Source organism: Carlito syrichta, unplaced genomic scaffold (genome assembly GCF_000164805.1).
Source record: "Carlito syrichta isolate Samal-C Ts95f unplaced genomic scaffold, Tarsius_syrichta-2.0.1 Scaffold305884, whole genome shotgun sequence".
Classification (NCBI taxonomy): domain Eukaryota; kingdom Metazoa; phylum Chordata; class Mammalia; order Primates; family Tarsiidae; genus Carlito; species Carlito syrichta.
This window is the reverse complement of record NW_007249980.1, coordinates 659366-677002: the sequence shown is the minus strand read 5'-3', so window position 1 is coordinate 677002 and position 17637 is coordinate 659366. Positions and strand designations below refer to the sequence as shown.

Genomic DNA, 17637 nt, shown 5'->3' with positions numbered 1-17637 from the left:
ACTTCAATTTATTAAATCTCAATAAATAGCTTCCCATAGGAGAGATATATTTTTTTTCTGTTTAATCTATAGAAGTTGACTATAGTACAAGCATCAGCTTTCCCAGACAACTTTTCTACAAAAACCCTGCAGGGTAGAAAAGAGACCTTTCCCTCAAAATAGTGACTATTGCTGGCATGACCATTCTGTGCCTGGTGTCTACCATTTTTCATCTCATCTGGGTTGTAGGTTCCATCGCAGTGATGGGGCACTAAGGTACAACAGGATGAAAGGGTGCCTTTGGCGTTTTTACCATGGCTCCCAGGAAATAGCCACTATGTTGTGTCTGTGACACTCTTCCTGCTCAGAACTTTTGACACAGGGCAGAAGCCTAGTGGGGTCAGTCCTGGCATTTATAATGGGAATAGGGACAATTTCTTTAACAAGTTCCTAAATCGGGCAACCCCCTTGGGTCCCCTCCCACTGTGGGAGCTATTCTTTTCTCTCAATAAATCCAACTTTCTCAACTTAAAAAAAAAAATCCTAAATCAAGGACCTCTCAGTTCTGTAATTGAGGAATCTTTGAAAATACCTGTAAACCATCTTTTTGCAAGTACGACCAACTTTATTTCTGTTTTTCTTAATTCTGGAACTGTTTTATCTTCATTTCTAGAACGTTAATATTTAGTTAGCAGTAGGCCCAAGTTTTCCAATCCCTCAGCCTTTTCAAAGAGTTAATGGAGTGAGAACAAATGTATAAATGCACAGGGGAGCCCTGTGACTTGTAGAAGCTTTATATTGAATAATTTTGAAGAGGAAAGACTTTTTTTGTAATAATAATACTCATTTTTGGACTCTTCTATAATATGCTCAGGCAGGGGTTGTGGAGATTATTGGGGGAGTGGGAGAAATGCCATTCTACCAAACACAAAATGTGTAAGCCTGTTTTACATGGAAGTCACAGATTCCTAAGCATCCAATTTAAAAATGAGCAGAATTAGATGGGTACCCTTAATCGGCCCTTCATGGTTAGGGGAGGAATCAGGATAGGGAACATAAGTCATTTTGGTTTCAGCTGTGCTTTCAGGAGACAACCCTACCCCATACTCCATACCCTATTTTTTTTAAAAAGAGCTTTCTATAGTGGTTAGTAAATTTTACATTTCAGCCCTTGCCTGCGACTGTTTTCAACCTTCCCAGAGCTGTGTGCGGCTCACCTTCTGTTAGGTGTCACTACTGGCCTCAGAAATTGCAGTGCCTCCCTTTTGTTCAGCTGGTTGGTTTGATAGGTTGTATCTGCAAATTTGAAAGCAGTGTTTTTTGTCTTTTTTTTTTTTTTTTACAGCATCTGAACAATAACGTAACCACATCACGGCGTTTTTAGTCACATCATTGACCTCTACCAGCAGTTTATCCCCCTACAACACTTGAATGCATTAATATCACTGTCTGTAGCATTTTAATTTAATTAGAGCAGTGGTTATAATCCTCTTGGGAGAATCGTTATCCACCCCATCCCTGTAATGTTAAAATAAAGCACCTCTGGTTTTCATCTGTCTGACAATTTGCTTTGGAGGTGAATGAGCTGTAAGCTGGGACTCTTACCCACCACCCCTCCCTTTTGGGATTGGACCAGAGAATCAGTTATGAGTCAAGAGGTTCCCTTTATTTGGGAAATTGGATGTTAGTCTTTTTAAGTGTCTCCGTTTGAGATAGTGGTATTTATTTCATTTCTAATTGCTGATAGTCGTCTGTTGTGCCACTGTGGATGTTAAGTTTGTGGTAATAGCAGTGGAATAAAAAATGAGGACTGCATGAGGTCACCCTGGAGATTTATAGAAAGACAAAAGGAGTTAAATCTGTGTATGAGATTCCCAGCTGTGTGTTTTGCTCTTCTGGGAGAGGAGCCCACAGACTGGGCAATGTCCTCTCTGGGGTCTCCTGAGTGTTCTGCTGACTGCTGAACCCATAGTTACCTTAGATGCCATGGCTGCTAGAAAATTTCTCAAAGCTCTAGAAGCACATTCTGCTTTTGCTCCTCTTGGTCAAGGTAACCTCTCTTTTGTTACTGACAGGTCTCTTCATTGAACCTTTGAAAAAGAGCTTCTTGACCTAAGCTTATGGCATTGAATACTGTCTTCCAACTGAGGGGAAACCATCATAAGGAATGAGAGAACAGTGAGCCACAGTCTCTCAGTCTCTGACCCTCCTTTTATAGGCTTCTTCATGAAATGGCATGGTTGCCTCCAACTAAAATTGCTTGGATGGAGGTTGTGGGGGAATATAGCATAAAATCGCAGAGCGGGCATGGAAGTGTGACATCTCAGTGTAGCTGTAAGGTCAGGGAATTACGTAGAAGTGAAAACACATGGAGGGGATTTTTTAAAGAAAGTACAGTGAAATGGAGGTACTGTGCAATGATGACTTAGCAAATCAGAATATTTACACTTTAGAGCTGATACCTAGCTTGACTCTTTTGTCAGCAGGCGGGGGTGGATTTCCCAAGAAATGAAGTAAAATCAGCTTAGAGAGCTGGGTTTCTCCCCACTTACTCTTGCAGGAGCTGGGGGGGCGCGGTGGTGAAGTGGCCTCTCACTCTGAGAGACTAACTAGAGAGTCTTGTGAATCTCTCCTTGCTTCAGAAGAAAAATGAGCATGTCCCAGAATGCCATCATCTTTTTTTCTTGTACTCATGCCATGCCATTTGAAGACCCTTTGGCCGTATGATGTTTTCTTGACTAGCAGTTTCACTTCTGTAAAAACACTCACAAAAGAGAAAGTTATTTCTGAGAATAGAGTTAACAGTAGATATTTAGACACATTAATGGCATTGAGGGGGTCATGTGAGAGCTGAAGAGTATGGGAAATTTGTTAAACTAGAAAAATAGACTATGTTTGAAGTGCTTAAAAAAAGCCCATCTCCCCTTAAAGAAAAAAAAACCAAACCTATTTTATATGAATTTCCTATATGGGTCTTTATGTTTTTGCCTATTTCATTCCCAACAACCCCAAACCAGACACCAAAAAGTTAAGTTAGAGTTTCTCAAAATACATGTGATGCTTGGCAAAGGTCAAGAAAAGTAAAGTTGAAGGCTTTGCCTCTGGATGACCTTTCACAAGACATCTTGATTGACACAGAAATGAAATCGAGGCTGTATGTGCCTGCCCTTAATTAAGACATTCACCAGGAAACTTTAGGATGCATGTTTAAACAGAAATATTCTAACCACCCTAGTTGCTGCTGGTGGATGCCTTAGGGAAGGTATAGCAGTTCCATTCGGAAATTACAACAATATGTATACATTCATTTAAAATGGAAACTTCCTACCACAACCACCAAACTTTCCAGGCTATGAGCAGAAGAGAAACTTTAATTTGGTTATAGGACCGGGGACTCCCCTGCATCCCTTTGTATTTTTGATGAAATGTAAAACATTGAAGAACTCTCTTTCCAAAATACCACCTTTCCTGATTGCTCCTGATTTTTATTTTCATAGTGGCATCTTCCTGGTCTTTCTCCTCCGCCTTATTTTTTGTCCCCTGTGTGTCCCGCTTTACTTTGCTCAGTTAAACCACAGAAACTAGAGGCAGTTATGTTTATATGTGGACTGCAGGTCCACCCAGTTGGTATATTGATCTAAGATGCAAATTGCACTGTTATTCTGCTGAACCCAATAGTTGGTTTTTTGCCATTATTTGCAGTAATTTCCCGCTCCATCCAGTTTGTTTTTAATTGATCTAGCAGACACTGCTTGTTTGATCAAACAGAAGATCCGCTGTAGACCTCCACACCATTTGTCAGTTGATAAGTGTCTTCAGTCAAATGGTACTTCCCTTAAATTCAGATAATTCTTTGAACAAACTCTGAAATACTTCAGAGAGAAAGGAAATACTGACCCTGAGATGGAGAACAAAGGAACAAGGAGATAAACCATTAATGTTGTAGATAATTCCCCACTATGAAGGAAAAAAACTGGACATTGGATATTTTGGGTTGTGGTAGCTGTATAGTGAGATAGGTAGACTATAGAAAAAACTTGCTCATGGACTTGCTGATTAAATCTAGAACTTGCCTTTGAAGCTGTCACTTTGTCAGTTTGCTTATTGAGCTCATTCTCTTTGGATCTGAGTCTAGAACCATAACTTTGATTAGAAGCTGGGGTTATTGCTAGAGAAGTGGAGAAGTGACTTTAATACATGGATGGCATTAATTATGTGACTTGGGCAAGTAATTTTTGAAAGAGTTGCCATTAAGTTACTCTCTTGGACATATTTTTTTCATTCCATTTTGCCCCTCCTCTTTACTTGAACAAGCCACAGGGTGTACACTTATTGACCTGAGTCCAAAGGAAAAGCCTATTTCCAATCTTTCCAGAGTTTTGTTATACAGGCCAAATGCTAGGCACCTGAAAGACATCTGGGCACAAAGTCCCTATTGGATTGTTTGAGACTCTGGTGTTCCAAATACCCCCCCCTCCCTTTTGCTCCCCACCCCCTGGATGATTTCGCACCTCATTTCAAGCTTTCATTGTCTCTCTCCCCCTCCCCTCTTCCCGCCCTTATTTTTAACAGCAGGAACGAATTTCATATACACCTCCAGAGAGCCCAGTGCCGAGTTACGCTTCCTCGACTCCACTTCATGTTCCAGTGCCTCGAGCGCTCAGGATGGAGGAAGACTCAATCCGCCTGCCTGCGCACCTGCGTGAGTGACTCAGAGGGACAGATGCTTGACAGCAAGGGTGGGGGAGACGGGCATTGTGCTCCTGGCAGTAGGGGGGTCAGCTCTGATCCTTTTCACATGACTCCGCCATGGTGCTTTGGAATCTTTCACCCGTACTCCAAAATGGTTTGAAAAGTTTGGGGATTCCTGTTCCTTGTTTCTCCGTGTATTCATTTCATCTCTATGACATGTCAAAAACAAATCTGGAACTATGCAGTGTATGGCAGAGTCAACTCAATCTCCTAGTAGGCAAGATCGTTTTTTGGTGTGTGTGTATGAAGTTTATATGTATTCCCAAATTCACACTTACTCAACTTTAATATTTTCTTTGATCCTAAGTTTTGCTCCATTTCTGAGTCAGACTAACTTGGGTTTTGTTTGCAATTTGTGTGCTCTTCCTCCTTTACGGAGGCTCTCTCTCCACGCTCTCCTGTGCTGACTACTTTTCTTGCCTTCATTGGATTTGCTTACTTAGGTCCTTTCTTATGGCCTCTGTTTCTTTCTGCTTCCTTCTCTTGTGCTTGCTTGGCCTCAGCAGCTGTAGTTTGTAGGATTTCTACCTTTTTCTCCTAAATCGTCTCTAGCCTTTGCCTGAACTCTCAACTACATCTTGGTGGAACATTGGGGCCCACACACCTGTGCTGCTGATACTGGTCCCCAAAGCCACTGACACCTATCATTTTCTTTTTGACTGTCTTTCCTGTACTGCCATTCAGGTTGGGTGATAAAATGTGAGTGGAGCATCACATCATTATGACATCCAAAAGTATGCCGGATTCTCTGGCTTGAATATCCTGAGTGCACAAGTCCAGGTTATGGAGGACACTTGCTGTCAGGTTAGCCCTGCCCTAGTTGACTTCCAATGACTTAAGTGGTAGTATAGTCATGTTCGCTATCTCTCTCTGGCATGGTAACACTCCCCAGGCTATTCTCCTCTTGTTCTACCCCTTCTCAAAAGGTTGCTTGCTGAAAGTAGAGAACAGTAGGAGACAGAGGATGCAGGCTCTTTTGTTTTTTTCTCTGTGATAATTCAGGGAATCAGGTGACTGTGGTGCTGGGAACACTGGTGGCTTATCCCTTCTGCCCTACACTGAGGATAGTTGCTAAGATTTTTGCAAGGAGTTGGGGCATGAGAATCCTCCCTTCCTCCAGCTTTCTGAGTCTGTCACTATTTTCAAAGTTGCTGCCTACTACGGTCAAGACATGCCTGCTTCACCTGGCAGGGAGGTAAAAGACACAGCCCTACTCTACCAACTTTCCCTCCACACTGAACTTTTATGGAAGATGTTGGGACTGCAGAGGTACCAGATCATAGGTTGGGCCACTGCAGTCCTTAGGAAACTGGAATGTCATGGCACCATGGGAGCAGACAAAACTGGAAAGGAAACAGCAACTAATAGCATATTTTCCCTCCCAAAGTCATTCTGTGGTCAATATATGTGCTTCAGAATATTCACCTTGGGATGAACATACTCCTGCCTCGCAGGCAAAGCACTTCTACTACCTAATCTCATTCATGTGTTCATTCCACAAATAGTTATTGATTGCCTCCATTGTGCCTGGCACTCTTCTAGGTTCCAGGAGTACAGAAATGAACAAAGCAGACAAAACTCCCTTTACCTGTGGAGCTTAAATTCTACTACAGATGAAAAAAACTTATGGACACTTGTACAAAACAGACTGAAGTTTTTTTCATAACTTTTTACTCCCATACTTTGTACCATCCTCCAAGAAGGCTCTCGCTTCTGGTTTGCTTCTGGGTGCCTTGACACATGTAAGCTCTTTTGCTGTGAAATTGTCTTTCCATAAGCAAGCAAACATACCCAGTGAACTGAAGGTCAGGAGACCTTAGTTCCTAGCTAGTTCTGCTGTTTGACTGTATATAGGTCATTTAACTCAGTTGTCCCACCATACAATACTGTGTTTGGACAAAAGAATGTTTAATAGTTCTCCTAACCTTAGAATATTATGATTCTCATCTTAGCCATCACTCTTCTTACTTGGAACTGTTTCTCCTACTGATACTCGTATTGTTTTCTTGAGTAGACAGTTTCCTCATTGAGTCTCATTGATTTAGCTTACCAGCATTTTACTAGCTGCTACTGTGTGCCTGGCACACAGTCATAATAGCTAATATTTATTATGAGATTTCTTATACCAAGCACTATGTGAAGTCCTTGATAAGAATTATTTTATTTCATTCTCATGACAGTACCCGTAAGGTAGGTCTTCTTTTTATCTCAGTGCCACACTTAAGGCTTAGAGAATTTAAGCCCTTTTATCCCCCAGAGTCACAGAACTAGTCAGAGATAGAATCAAGGTTTAAACTCAATTCTATCTGACTTCAGAGCTTAGGCTTTTATCCATTATGCCACCATATAAGTATGTGTTTCATAAATATTTTGGGGGTGGATGGTTGGCTGAATTCAGAGTTGACACTTAGCGTATTCACTGATATGGCCATAGCTTTGGTTTATGGCTGGAATCTATTCTAATTGTTGTTCTGTATGTTCTGTTGTAGTTTGAATATCACCCTTGGTTGAGTGGCTGGATTGCTGGCTGGGTTGCTGGTTGGATGGATGCATGATTGAATGAACTGATAGATCCCTACACAGATAACTATCAAATACAGAACTGTAACACATTAATAAAATCAGTAGTTAGATAATGGATTCTGATCAGGGTAATGATTTTGCCCAGATGCCTGCTCTCTGGCAGTCTAACTGTAGATACCTCTGCTTGGTCATCTGCATGAGACCTGTTGTGATACCACTGGCTCCCACATCTGGATTGAATCCTTTGGAAGTGGAGGTTCCCAGGCTCTTGCTGTTTGCCCTCAGCTGGGGCTTTCCAAATGAGAACGAGCTTCCCTCCTCCCTCTCCTATTCCAGGACCCGGCCGCTTGTCATGCTGTTTGAGACAAGCGGATAGCCCCCACAGTGGTTGAGGCTGTGCCACACACTTGAAGATGCATCTCAGCTGAGTTTCCAAACCTAAAAGAAAATAAATATTCTAACAAGGGAATTGGGCTATTGCTGTTTTAATCTGGAATTCCAGACAGTTCCCAGTGGAATGCTCATGGAAAGTACGGGGAAGAATCTGAAAGCCAAGATAGCAGCAGGACATTTATGGTATTGCTAGGTTGAAGGCATTTTTAGCTGCTTGTTTTAAAGAGATACTCACCAGCCTACTATGCCTCAGAGTAGCTTCTTTTCACTCTTTACCATTGATCTCCAGATAAGCCCTCTCACTTAACTTGTTCTTTTTCTTTTCTCATTTTTAAATCAAAATATATCCATGTGGATGGGTTTAGGGAGGGGCGGGGTCATAATATTTAAGATTCTCATACAGAGAGTTTCTTACCATTTTGTTCTACAGTTGCAGAGCTAGACTCAAACTGAAGACACAGTGTGACAAATTAGCAAGTAATTGAGAAGTAGACAGTAATGCCTCTTCTATTTGCCTATGATAAAAGCAAAGTGATAAGAGGAGCAAAGTGTGAAGTGGTGATTAGGGAGGACTTTAAAAGGGACCAGCAAAGCAGTCTGGGCCCAGGACAGTAGGAGAGCCCAGGGAAAGAGGGCTGTACCATGTCATCTTGGTCTCACTCACTGCCCAGATCTGCAGGACGGTGCCCTTCAACGATCCGACAGCAGAACTCCCTTGCTCACCAGGAGAGCAAACAAAGAGTCTGTTTGTTAACAGTATGGAAAGGGCATCTTTCTTGTCTTCTTCCATAAAGGGTACTGACATTTTTTTAAGCTTGAGGGTGGAAGTGCTGCAGTACAACAATTACGTAAGGCAGGTGAAAAGGAAAGTTCCGGTCTTTAAAGCGAACATAAGCCTTTCATCATAACTCAAAAATACTTGAAGGACCAAGGACCCCCCAAGGATACCCAGGCTAGATCACTCTTGACTCTCTAAGCTGAGAGGGGCTGTTGCCAGAAACAAAGGATGCCTTTGCCCTATTCTCACTAGGGTCCTCACAGTGTGAGGGAAGGACATTTTCTAATTCGTTTGTCCGAAGACCATGTTTCTCTAAACACGTGTGAAAGTGGGTGCTGAAGAGAACAGTTAAAGGTGCCTTATGAGTTGGAGCCAGCGTGCCGATTAGCAGAGGCTTGCTCTGTGAGACACTAGGCCTCAAACACTGATACTCAGACCAAGCCATACGATAACAGTATAAGCATATTTCAGATTTATGGGGGTGGAATTTAAATATGAGATCTATTTTAAAAATTATCATCTCACGTTTAGTTGACATTGTGTCATTTGCCCAAAGACATTGCATTCTGCAGTGTCCATTTGGCCTTCTAAAATCCCTGTGAATGATATTCAGAAATCAGAACCTAGAACTCATTCATAATATTTAATAGGGTTATGGTGTATGATGTTGCATGTTAATAAATAGTCATAATAGCCTCTTGGAGTTTTCTGGAGTTAGAACACCAGAAATAGTCCCTTGGCTCAATTTCCTTCCTTGTGAATCTTTCAAAATTCTTACATTACTACTCCTGGTTGTATGTATTTAATAATTTAATTTAATGCCTTCCTTTGGAAACGTTACCTCGCTGCTCACCCACTCGGCTGTTTTGCCTTCTCAGCAGAGTAACCGAGTTTAAGGCAGCCACGTGACAAGCCAAGCTATATTAGAACCAGCATAGCGAGGAAGGGTGCAGCGCTGCTCTTTTATAATTGGCTAGAGCAACAATTTTATATACTTTGACCTTATTTTTGTTCCCAAAGAAAGCAGCAAAAATGGGAGCTGAATATGACCATCATTAGTATTTTATGCCTATCAGTAACACAAAGCGTTCATACATATTGTCTCATTTAGTCATCCAGCAGTCTTTGAAGTAGTGTTAATTCTTTTTGATTGATGAGGTGATGGTGGCTCTGATGGGTCAACTGAATTGTCCAGGTTCACATAGCACGTGAAGGGTCTAATGTAGCTTCTTCTGAAGTCACCCTTCAGCTTTCTTAGGAGAACACATAATGGCAGAGTCTCATGGACTTCAAAATAGAGGTGCTGCTGACCATTGGAGTCTGGGTGGCCATGGTGCAGGAGCTAGGCAGAGATGGTTCTGGTGATGCCACTTAACCATGACTTTGTACTGACCCTCTGACAGGCCCGCTTCTTCCTCTCAATAGTCCGAGAGAGAGACATCAGATGACAGCCTGCCACTATGGGGAGTTTATTTACCAATTTGTTCACCAGTTTATGCTACTTCTCCCTCTTTACTCTCTGTTTGAAATTGAATTTCTGCAACCTTAATACCAGGGCATCAGGTCTCACCGGGCCAGCCTTGAGAGTGGGCTCAACCTAGTACCCAATTCCTCGGCATTTTACTAGGGGTGCCCTTCTAGGAGCAGGGTCTTACTGCTTTTTGAAATTTCCAGGTAAAAAAGCATGATATTAGAAAGGACTTGTGTCCAGATAGACTTGAATGGGCTTGAATTTCAGGGCTGGATCTTTCTATGAGAGAGATGATTTAACCTAAGACTCAAGTTTCTAATGACACCTATTGATGAGGGCTTCTTAGAAGTACCAGCGCTCATTGATGCATAACAGCTGGCACAGTGCCTGGCTGCAGTGGCCAGGTAACTCCTTTTTAGTTGCTGGTCCTGGTGAATAGCCTGTTAAGGAGGTGGCTTCCCCATCTGCAAGGCCAAGGGAATATGCCTGTCCTTGTTTGTCTATCTCCTTAAAGAAAGGACCTACAGTTCTGTCTGCATAGTATTGATACTGATTTCCTTAAGCCACAGTGGAAATAAGCTTTCCTTTCACAGGATTCCCTGTGATTCCTAGGAGCTCAGTTTTACTCTAGGGCACTCCACCCCAGAGCACATCTCTTTCTCAGTCTGGAACTTTTTTTGCAGTCTTGCCCAAATCTGTAAGTCTCCCTCCTTGGCCTTCCCACCACTTTTTCTAAGACCTGTCAGATCCTCCCCTGTCCTTTGCCATCACATCAGCGTTCCAAAAATGGCCTCTCCTCACAGCTGCCCGTGACGTGCAGTGATATCACCAGCAGAGTTGAGGCAAGGACAAGGGAAGAGATTTGATTCTTAGTCAGTATCTTGACAATGCTGTAATGACTTCTAACAGAGTTGGCCAGCTACTTTTTCTTTTCTATTTTGTTCCCCCTTAAGCCTTCTTTTGGGTGCCTTCACTTTTTATATTCAAATGCTTTCTGCTTTCCCCACAGCACATGTGGCTATAGGAGGCCCCTGGTTAGCTGCTTCAAACAGCTTGAAGAGCAAAAACAGCCCATAGCAGAACAGCCAGGATGCTTTGGAAGGGAAATTTCCTTTTTGGGTTTGCTGTCTGAAAGAATTTCCGATGCAGGCAGACGTTAATTCCTAGCTCCATGCTTCCTGATAAGGAAGCAGCTTCAATAAATGCAGCTATTTATAGATGTCTTTTTTTTTTAAAGAAAAAATATATAACCAGAGGTTTACTGACCTTTTCTTTCACTTCATATTTCATGCAGTGAGCTCTGTGTACATTTAAGGCAGTTCCTCCAGTATCGGCTCTGACAAAGTGACCCGGTCCTACTGTGGGGGATGGTGAGGGGAGATAAAGGTGGCACAGCTGCCTCTTTAGTGTCACGAGCTCGCAATTTCCTTGGAGTTCTGAATTAGATGTTTGGAAGCTATTGATAATCAGTTGTCCCTAGCTGGTGCTGTGGGTTATTGATATGCGCCCAGAGATGCCCAGCTCTGTTCTAAATGCAACATTGAAAGATTATGGCAGAACAAGAGACAAAGAGACCTCAAAAAATAAAAGATGATGAGAACCGGTCAATTTTATAAGACTTGAACAACAGCAGGAAATAAGAACCCTTGTTTCCATTTCTTCTTTTTCTACTGCCTCCTCTTGGATTTTCCCAACTGGTACCAGTACCTCTGTGGTCTTTTCTCTTGTCATGACAGGGTCCTGCAGGCTCTGTGACCATAAGCTCAATGGTCAACCCTACATCCATCTACATAACTCATGTACTTGCTGGCAGGTGTAATGATTCAGTATGATGCTGCCTTGAATGATGCTTTTTAAAATGACTTCCCAGCTCCTCTTCATGATCACAAAGTACTGGTAAAGTTTCCATTCTCAAATAGCTGATACTTTCTCCCATTTTGTTTCATGCCTGAGTTATACCTTACCAGTAGCTCAGACTCTTGGAGTTTCTAATAGGATGACTTTGACAGCTTCATTCTAAAGCTTCTCCAGTGGCAAACTTAGCAGGGATCTTCAGATGTTACTGATTTCACTGTAACCATAGGTGGATTCTGATTCTCAGTTCCCTGTACCATGTCTGAGTGTTTTGAGAATTCTTTTTTCTAGTCTCTTCTGAAGCAAGGATAGAACGGGACTTGAGAGATTTGAACTGGCTCTGGCTCTGGCCATGTGCCATCTGTAAATTCCCAAGTATAATTAGTCACCCTGCCCTAATATTTATTGCCTTCATCTTGGGTGGGTGGACTAAACTCCATTCTTTCAAAATTGGTCTCTATTTCTGCTTCCTGTGGGTCATGGATGCCAGTAGCCCTCAATTGGGGCACTAAGAATCCAGTAACAGAAATGCAGATTGTAGATACAGAGATACAGATCATAGACAGAGAGCTGTGGATGTGTAGTGAATGCAGATTAAATGCCTGGAAGGAAAAGCCTACCCATGCAAGGCCGTGCAGAGAACTATTTTATTTCACCAGTTCAGTTGAGGCTGAACTCTCTACTTTTGGGGTAGGGATATTAACTAAAGTGGTTCACTGAGGGGGGTGAAGAGAGATGTAATAATCATCTTTTTTAAAGATACCTAGAACAAGTGTTAAAGTGTGTTGAGTAGCACTGTCTTAAGAAAAATTACAGGGGTATCAGGAACTTGACATAGCTCTACTTCAGGAGTATCAGTGTTAAGATTTAATACCCATTTGTTTTCCAGAGCTGGTTTACCTTTGCAAATGGGTTTTCATGTATGTGTTTTTTATTTTTTGGTCGTTGTACCTACCTGCCAGCTTACAGGAGCTGTGCTTCTTCTTAGGAGCCATTCTGGGGCCAACTATGTTTAAAATCATAAAGACGCTCCAGTGAATCTGTGGCAATGATGTTGTGGAATATGTGATAATAGTCACAACCATTTACTGAGCACTTTATGTGTGCCAGGAATGCATACTCGCATGTGATCTCTCTCTCTCTCTCTCTCTCTCTCTCTCTCTCTCGCTCTCTCTGTGTGTGTGTGTGTATGTGTGTATGTATGTATATATATGTGTGTGTGTGTAAAATTCTGGGTAATCACAGATACTGCAAAGTAGATATTTTATCTGAGGCTCAGAAGTAGTAAATGGCTTGCCCGACTTCACACAGAGAGAATGTGGAGGAGCCACGATTTGAATACACATCTAATTCCAAAGCCCAGGCTTTTTTTTCTTCACCTCACCCTATTAGACTAAAAGTATTAGGAATAATAAAGTTGTTTCCTTCTAGCTATTGGTTAGAAGGGGAGAAGCTAAGCTAGCAGGTTGATTTTTTTTTTTTTTAATGTTAAGCAAAATGTATATAAGTTACTGACAAGGCCCAAGGGAATAAAACCAGAAATAGAAACCAAATTATCTTTTGAACTTGAAAGAAGATATATTCCCATATACAATCCTGTATGCACACTATTATCTGCCAGATATTTTCAGGTATCTACATAAATTCTGGAGTGTCAGGGGAAAAAAGAAGTAAAAAGAGATTCCCATTGTTCATGATTTTCCATCTTTGTAAAAAAGATGATCTACCTTACAGATTATTATTAAACAGTAAGAAAGATGTTGTACTTGAATAGAGATTGCATTGAGTTTACAAATTAAAACACTGAATACCCTAATAATTTGTGTTAAGCCAACATGCTTCACAAAAATGGTCTGATGTTTTGGTGCCTTAGTTTACCCACATGGCATATGTGCTAAGACACCATACAACAAGGTAACAGAATAGGGAGCATGCTCTCCTGGGCGTCAGTTCTCTGGGCTTTGACCCAGTGTGTTTACTATTTGGGTCACCTCCTAACAATTCGTAATCCATTCCATCTCACAGTACTCTGGCTCACTCTCCTCACCTGTAAAGTGAAGTAGCCTGAGTGTATGATTTCCGAGGTTCTTACTAACTCAGATATTTTATTGTTCTCTAATTCCAGAAGAGAAGTACAGAGGATATCAGCAGGGGAGCATTATCTATAAATGCCAGGTGTTATGCTCATTCACTTCATTTCCAGGGCTCAACATCAAATTTTAGTGCAGGTAGTGGTATTTCAGTGATGTAGGAAATTGTCTTCCACTTTAGCTGTGATTTTGTGAGGATCCCTCCTGCAAGGAAATATGGAAATCTAACACCCTACTGTTGGACATTTCCCTATGTGTCTGATTGAGATGGGTTCATGCTTTCATGGGATGGGAACTGATGTCAGCTCCTAGGCCTTGCAGGACTTCTGAAGATTGTTCCTGCCACTCTGGCCTGATACTTGTTCCCAGGACCTTACAGTCAAATTGCCTGTTCTCCTATCCTTGTAGCCCTCTTCTGGCCTGGGCTTGAGAATCGTCTTTGAGTTGGATCTTTTGGCCAGTACAATTATGCACAGATGTGGCTTCTGGTGACCGTCTGTATGACCCCAACTACTGATTTGTGGGAATCACCTCCACAGCTCGAGGCATGTTTGCCTTTCCTATAACCTGTAAAAATTTCAATCTGCATTTTCTCCCTCTCTAGATGGGGTCCACTGGGTTTTGGGGTATACAGAGCCAGTTGATCTGCATGGATAGGCCACATTATCCTCCTTCAGCTGGCTCCATAGCACATGCACAATTAATACAGCATTAATTAATTATGGGGGGAAAAAAGCACAGTTGGCAAGGGAATGAAGGCTTTCAGCTTCTAAAGTGAGGGCTTTGATGCTGAGCTTTAAAGTACGTTTCCATCCGCCTCTGCCAGCAGAGAGAATCTGTGACACTTATACCATCCCCTGGGCATGAAAACTCACACCCAAGAAACTATTTCTAAATAGAGGCCCTCAACTGGTTGCTCGAATCATCTACTCATTGCCACAGGCTGTGAAAAGGGGGTGTAAGATTAAGGAGAAATATCCAAATTACTGCTGCTTGTCCAAAGCAGCAGTAATCTGTGACCAAAGCTGATGAGGGGTTTTATTTTGTCTCTTTGAGTAGCTCTTAAGTCACCAACACCAGGAACTCTTTGTAGAGAAACAAATATGAGTAAATGATTTGGTGCCAGCCCTCTCAAGGAAATAAAATTCCTCTTTCTCCTTCTTCCTCCTTGTATGCCTTCCTTCAGGAAGGAACCCTGAGGCATATAAGTTCACAAACCTGTTATTCTGATGGGTTAGGAGATTCATCCATCTTGGGCACAGTTTCCTGCTCGATATGAGCAAAGTGAAAGAGAAAACTCTTTCTCTTTTCATGCTGATTCCTTCTACACCATTATTCTTGAAGTACGGAACTCCCACACTTACCCCTTTCACTTCTGGGAGATGGCAGTGAAGCCACCTCACAAAACCTCCTTTCTGGACAGGTAAGGTTCTTGTTCCCCTCTTTACAACTCTGTCAAGCATTTTGCGTGGGGCTCTTCCTGATCCTAAAATTTGCCCATGATTCAAATATTCACTCAGATATTTGGGGTTTTATTTAAAGGTCTTTAGGAACATAAAAGTGGAAATTCCCTGAGAGAGATTTTCCTCACTTGAGACTCATGAGATCTAAACGAAACTGTACTTTAATGCCCTGATCAAGTGCTGAGAGGAACTTCAGAGCCCACAGAAACCTAAACAGATGTATGGTTTATTTTTTTATCAAATATATTTTGTAACTTGTAACAGAAAATAAGTCTTTATTTTGCTTTTTAGGTAGAGAAAAATTTTACTTCAGATGAATCTGTGTGTGTCTGTCTGTGTATGTGTATGTGTATGTGAGAGTGAGAGAGCGAGCACGTGCCTGTGCTTTGTTTGGGATTGCCTCACAGCTTTTACCCCAGATATCTGCTTCACAAAGCTTCTGTGATGATTTCTACCACCCAAATGATTGGAAGAAGGAACTTGAAATACAACTGCGTATTGTGGCATTGCCATTGTATGTACAACTGTGTAGTTATCTCATGTCTGGTACTTCTTTGTTTGTTGAAGGAGTATTGAAATTCAAAAGGGGCTGGCTTCTAAACTTTTATTGTTCAGATAACATTACTTCGGACCCATGACAAAGGGCTTATAGTAGTCTGTGAACAGGGTGAGTGTTATGCTTATGCAGGGAATGTGGTCATCCAGTTGCAATGATTTAGAGTGCCTTGAACATAAATATCTCCCACAATGAACTACCATGATGCCTGAAATTCCATCATTAAGAGACATTCCTTTTGGATCAGGCATTATTTCCACATAGCTCTAATTTTAAAAGTAAATAGTTATGGCAGCAGATAGGACCTTGGATAGAGATAATTAATTCCTCAGGCCTCCAATATCTTAATGAAAATTAGCTTGTCAAATCTCTTGAATCTTTTGAAATGGAAGGACCATGGCAGGCATGAAGAGGGTAGAGTTGGGAATAAACTCCATAATTTTGCTTAGGGTTACCTTTCTCCATGGAGAAGACAGATGTGAGATTAGATGGATAGTCCAGGCCGTTTATTTAGACACAACATTATGACCCTGAACCTCTGAGGCCAAGATGAATAGTCTGCTGCTTCCTATGCATGACTGTTTGTCTCGAAACATTGCTAGCATCAGTCTTGGCTGAACATGGTTGGGTTTCCTCTAGCACACTGTCAATTTTTGGAACGTACAAGTCATCTGCATTTTTTTTTTTTTTTGAGTTGGAGTCTCACTGGGTCGCCAAGACTGGAGTGCAGTGGCCGCTCCTGGCCACCGCAGCCTCGACCTGCTGGGCTCCGGCGATCCTTCCGCCTCAGCCTTCCAAGTAACTGGAATTACAGGCATGCACTACCACGCCCGGCTGATTTTTTGATTTATTGTAGAGATGAGGTCTCGCTACCCAGGTGGGTCTCGAACCCACGGGCCCAGGCAATCCACTCACCTCAGCCTCCCAAAGGCGCGGGACTAAAGGCTGAGCCACTGAGCCCGGCTGCATTTTTTTTTTTTTGACAGGAGTCATGAATTTGGGGGATCCAAGTCTGAATCCTTAAGCCTTTCAACCATACTAATGAAATAGCTTTACCTCTGAGATGGCTACATGTTTGGTCATAATGCCAAGACCTTGCATATGCATAAGGGACATGTTAATCCAAGTCTCAAGTTGAGTGGATCAGGAAAATCTTGACCCTTGGGAACTTGAAAGAACTAGCAGAGCCAGGTGGCTTATATTTGTGTGATGAGGAAGAGGTGTATGGAATTTGGAGGAATAGTCTTTCATAGTTCTCCATATGGAATAATAACTTCCATTTACTGAGGCACTTTTCACACGTATTATATCATTTAATCTTCACAAAAGTCCTGTGAACTGAGTTTTATTATCCTCACCTTTCTGATAAAAAGGCGAGCTTAAAGAAGTGAAGGAACTTGGCCAGAGTCACAGAGTTGGTGGGCAGCAGACAGGTCCATCCGGTCTACATCTTTCCTCCCAAGAGAAGCCAAAGCTCTCTTCCCTTGACCATTTTCTTTATTTTTTATTTTTGAGTAGAAGTCTCACTTTGTTGCCCAGGCTGGAATGCAGTGGCATGCTCACAGCCACTGCAGCCTCGACCTGCTAGGCTCAGGGGATCCTTCCACCTCAGCCTTCCAAGTAGCTGGAACTACAGGCACAAGCCACCACGCCCAGCTAATCTTTTGATTTATTTTAGAGATGAAGTCTCACCAAGTTGCCCAGGCTGGTCTCGAACCCCTGGTCTCAGGCAATCCTCTTGCCTCGGCCTCCCAAAGTGCTGGGGTTACAGGCTTGAG

At 42.1% G+C, this 17637-nt stretch overlaps 1 protein-coding gene across 1 annotated transcript in view; it reads left to right on the top strand.

The window, feature by feature from the left end:
- Positions 1–2301: 2301 nt before the first annotated feature.
- The window catches only part of ETV6 (ETS variant 6), a 150767-nt gene continuing 135431 nt past the window's right edge, over positions 2302–17637 (top strand). Inside the window, exons 1-2 of the mRNA XM_008062925.2 lie at positions 2302–2318; positions 4552–4681. Of these exons, the coding sequence (XP_008061116.1) occupies positions 4645–4681 (37 nt within the window). The 5' untranslated portion in view covers positions 2302–2318; positions 4552–4644. The remainder of the gene's footprint in view (positions 2319–4551; positions 4682–17637) is intronic.